The sequence below is a fragment of the Frankliniella occidentalis genome, unplaced genomic scaffold (genome assembly GCF_000697945.3).
Source record: "Frankliniella occidentalis isolate FOCC.00 unplaced genomic scaffold, Focc_3.1 Scaffold10, whole genome shotgun sequence".
NCBI lineage: Eukaryota > Metazoa > Arthropoda > Insecta > Thysanoptera > Thripidae > Frankliniella > Frankliniella occidentalis.
Window position 1 is genome coordinate 128,687 of NW_026267140.1, and position 2,633 is coordinate 131,319.

The 2,633-nt window shown below is 56.8% G+C and overlaps 2 protein-coding genes across 8 annotated transcripts in view; both read right to left on the bottom strand.

Moving 5' to 3' along the window:
* The window catches only part of LOC113211895 (ubiquitin carboxyl-terminal hydrolase puf), a 129,283-nt gene that overhangs the window by 121,228 nt on the left and 5,422 nt on the right, over positions 1–2,633 (bottom strand). The window lies entirely within an intron of this gene.
* On the bottom strand, positions 21–1,758 carry LOC113216497 (NLR family CARD domain-containing protein 3-like). 2 transcript variants are annotated; one of them, XM_052277347.1, is made up of 4 exons: positions 1,528–1,752; positions 1,324–1,445; positions 932–1,225; positions 21–389 (listed from the first exon to the last, which is right to left on the bottom strand). In XM_052277347.1, exons 2-4 carry the CDS (start codon positions 1,384–1,386, stop codon positions 72–74), a joined length of 675 nt encoding a protein of 224 aa, XP_052133307.1. In that variant the 5' UTR covers positions 1,387–1,445; positions 1,528–1,752; the 3' UTR covers positions 21–71. The 2 variants fall into 2 exon arrangements, with proteins under 2 accessions (XP_052133307.1, XP_052133308.1); XM_052277348.1 differs by having other exon boundaries at positions 253–419; positions 1,528–1,758.

The window sequence follows — 2,633 nt, forward strand, 5'->3', positions numbered from 1 at the left end:
TGGGGGGGGGGGTCAAAAATTACAAAATCACACGTGTAAGGTGTCTTCTTTCTTCTTGGACATGCAGTATCTTACCTGTTGTGATCTAGAAAAAGTTCTTGCACTGTACTTCTGACTAGAAACGCCCGCAGGGGTACTGCCGCTGACGCATTGAGAGCGTTCCACGCTAGATCTAGATGCTGGAAAGACTTCTCACGCTGCTGGATTGCCCTCAAGAGAACCCGCAAACCTTTGGGTACGTCTTCGTACAGATTGTTTCTCGACAGTCCGAGACTTTCTATTGTCTGGTTCTCCCGTAGGGCCTTCCCCAGGGCTGCCGCCGCCGCGGGTCCCAGGTTGTTGTTGCTCAAATCCAGTTCGCGCAGCTCGTCGTTTTGCGCCAGCGCCTCCTAGCAAAGGCAGCCGCAGTAGCCATCCGACTGATTCAGGAGAATGTTTTCGTATGACAAGTAGGCAGACGGACAGAGAGACAGAGACAGGCACAAACGCACTGTAGAATCAACCGGGTGGAGGCCCAAAGGAAACGTGTACACTTCCAGGTGGCTGATACGCCGCTCACTTTCGTAGTCATACTGTACCGCATGGACGCGTGCGGACGGGTTGCCCAATCGTACGGGGCCTTAACGAGCCGTGGGCAGCAGGGACAGGCAAACCCGCCTTGGTGCGGTACAGTATAACTACGAAAGTGCGCGGCGTGTCAACCGCCTGGTACATACAACTCACGAAATCGACATGGATTTCAGTGACCTGTCATGACCAAAACTTCGTTGGTCATTAAAATACCACAAGGAGGTCATCATGAGAAAAACACACGTTTACCTTTGGGAGGTTTTCAGGCCGCATTTTTTGCCGCCTCATTTGGGATAAGCATAGATGTCTGTAGCAGTGTAGGTAGCCAAACCTTTGGCTGCAGCCGTCGCCAGCACCTCACCTGCATTGCTTTGACGCCGTCATCGCCGAGCTCGTTGTCGGCCAGGTCCAGCTCCTGCAGGCTGTGGTTGAGCTCCACGCCCTCGGCCAGCATCGCGGCGGCGCGCGCGCTGAGCTTGCAGCCCCGCATGGCGAGGCGCCGCAGCGCGACATTCTCGCGGAGCAGCAGCTCGGCCAGGTAGTATGCCGCCTCGTCGCTCAGCCAGTTTCCCGAGAGGTCCAGCGTGTGCACGCTGGGGTTGTACATGAGGGCCTGGGCGATGGCTCGCACCGTACGCGGGTTCACGCCGTAGAACTGCAATCCGGCCAGGGTAGGGTGTCGTATCCATATCCAAGTGTACGTACAGAGCGCGGTCTGGGTTTGGCGGCCACTTGCCAGCTCGACAGACTAACCCGCAGGTCGACCAGCCCTTCGTTAAGCTGCTGCAGGAAGCGGCTGATCGGGACGAGACCCATGGAGCGGCACAGGTCGTTGTAGGTGGTCAGCCCGGTCTCGTCGAATGAGGGCGGTGGCTCTATCTCCGCAACCCATCAACACCATGAACATGGTCTCCATCATCCACTACCGCCATTCCTCCCGACTCGTGAGTCACTCACCTCTGATGTTCAAGGCGTTCTCCAGGCCCGGGTCACTCAACTCGAGGAACCCGAACTCGTCGTACGTTATGACGTCCTCGACCTCCTCGTCTCTGCCTCACCGGAAAAGAGCGCGTGTCATTACACACATACACACTCACAGTGCCCTACGACGCGCCCTAAACCCTAGGACGCACCACGCGAGCCCCCCCCCCTTTCCCCCTACTCCTGCTTTCCTTCAAACCAACACGTAGCGTAGCGCCCCCCGCGCATGGGTGGCTGTAGCTGCTGAGCACCACGTAGGCCCTGGGCCCGTACGCACGGCGCACGTTTGTCGACACACGCACGCTACATGCTACAGCTGGGGCGCTCCGGGCGCTCTCTCCCTCGCCCCGACCACTTCACTCTAAGACCCCTCCCCCTTCTATTCTCCACTACTTTCAGAAAAAAATGTAATTGCAATATTTGTTGACAACAGGGTGTTGAATTTTACCCGCATAGCTTACCCATGGGATAAGGTGACGCCGACGCCACCCGTCGTGGGTTTTGTAGGAATCCGCACCGTACCCACGTCCACCCGGCGAGATGAAACGTCGTGAAGCGAAGGGGATTAGGGAGAAGGTGCATCACGTCCGTCATTTGCCGTTTCGACCCTACCAAGTAAGCCCATGTAAGCTCTCAGGGCGCCTAGTAGGTAGGCAACATCTTGCCTGCGGTACATGCGTGTACTGCGGGGTGGCCTTCCCTGATTCTCGCAGGGGTTGAGCTCCCGTAATTTGCCTAACGACTCTGATAAAAGCGGACGCGTGCTTTCTGGACAATCCATAAGTCGACTAACTACTCTGACCTCTTTTGTGTGCTGTCATTTGGTGCATCGGAAGTTCCTAAAGTCGTCATGAGATGTCAACCAATGTACCTACAATTAACTTCCCCCAGCTTTCGAAGCAATGTAAGTCGACTTGTCAACCTCTGCCCCCCATGTGTCAGTCCCTACTCGTGGGGAGCCGGCGCTCGAGTTATGAATGTGCACCACCCATTGAATCGATCATTGAGCCGGCCTATAGTTTGCGGGCGTGGTGGGACTTCCCCCGCGCCTCCCCGTCCCGAGCGTACTGCAGCGCCCCCCC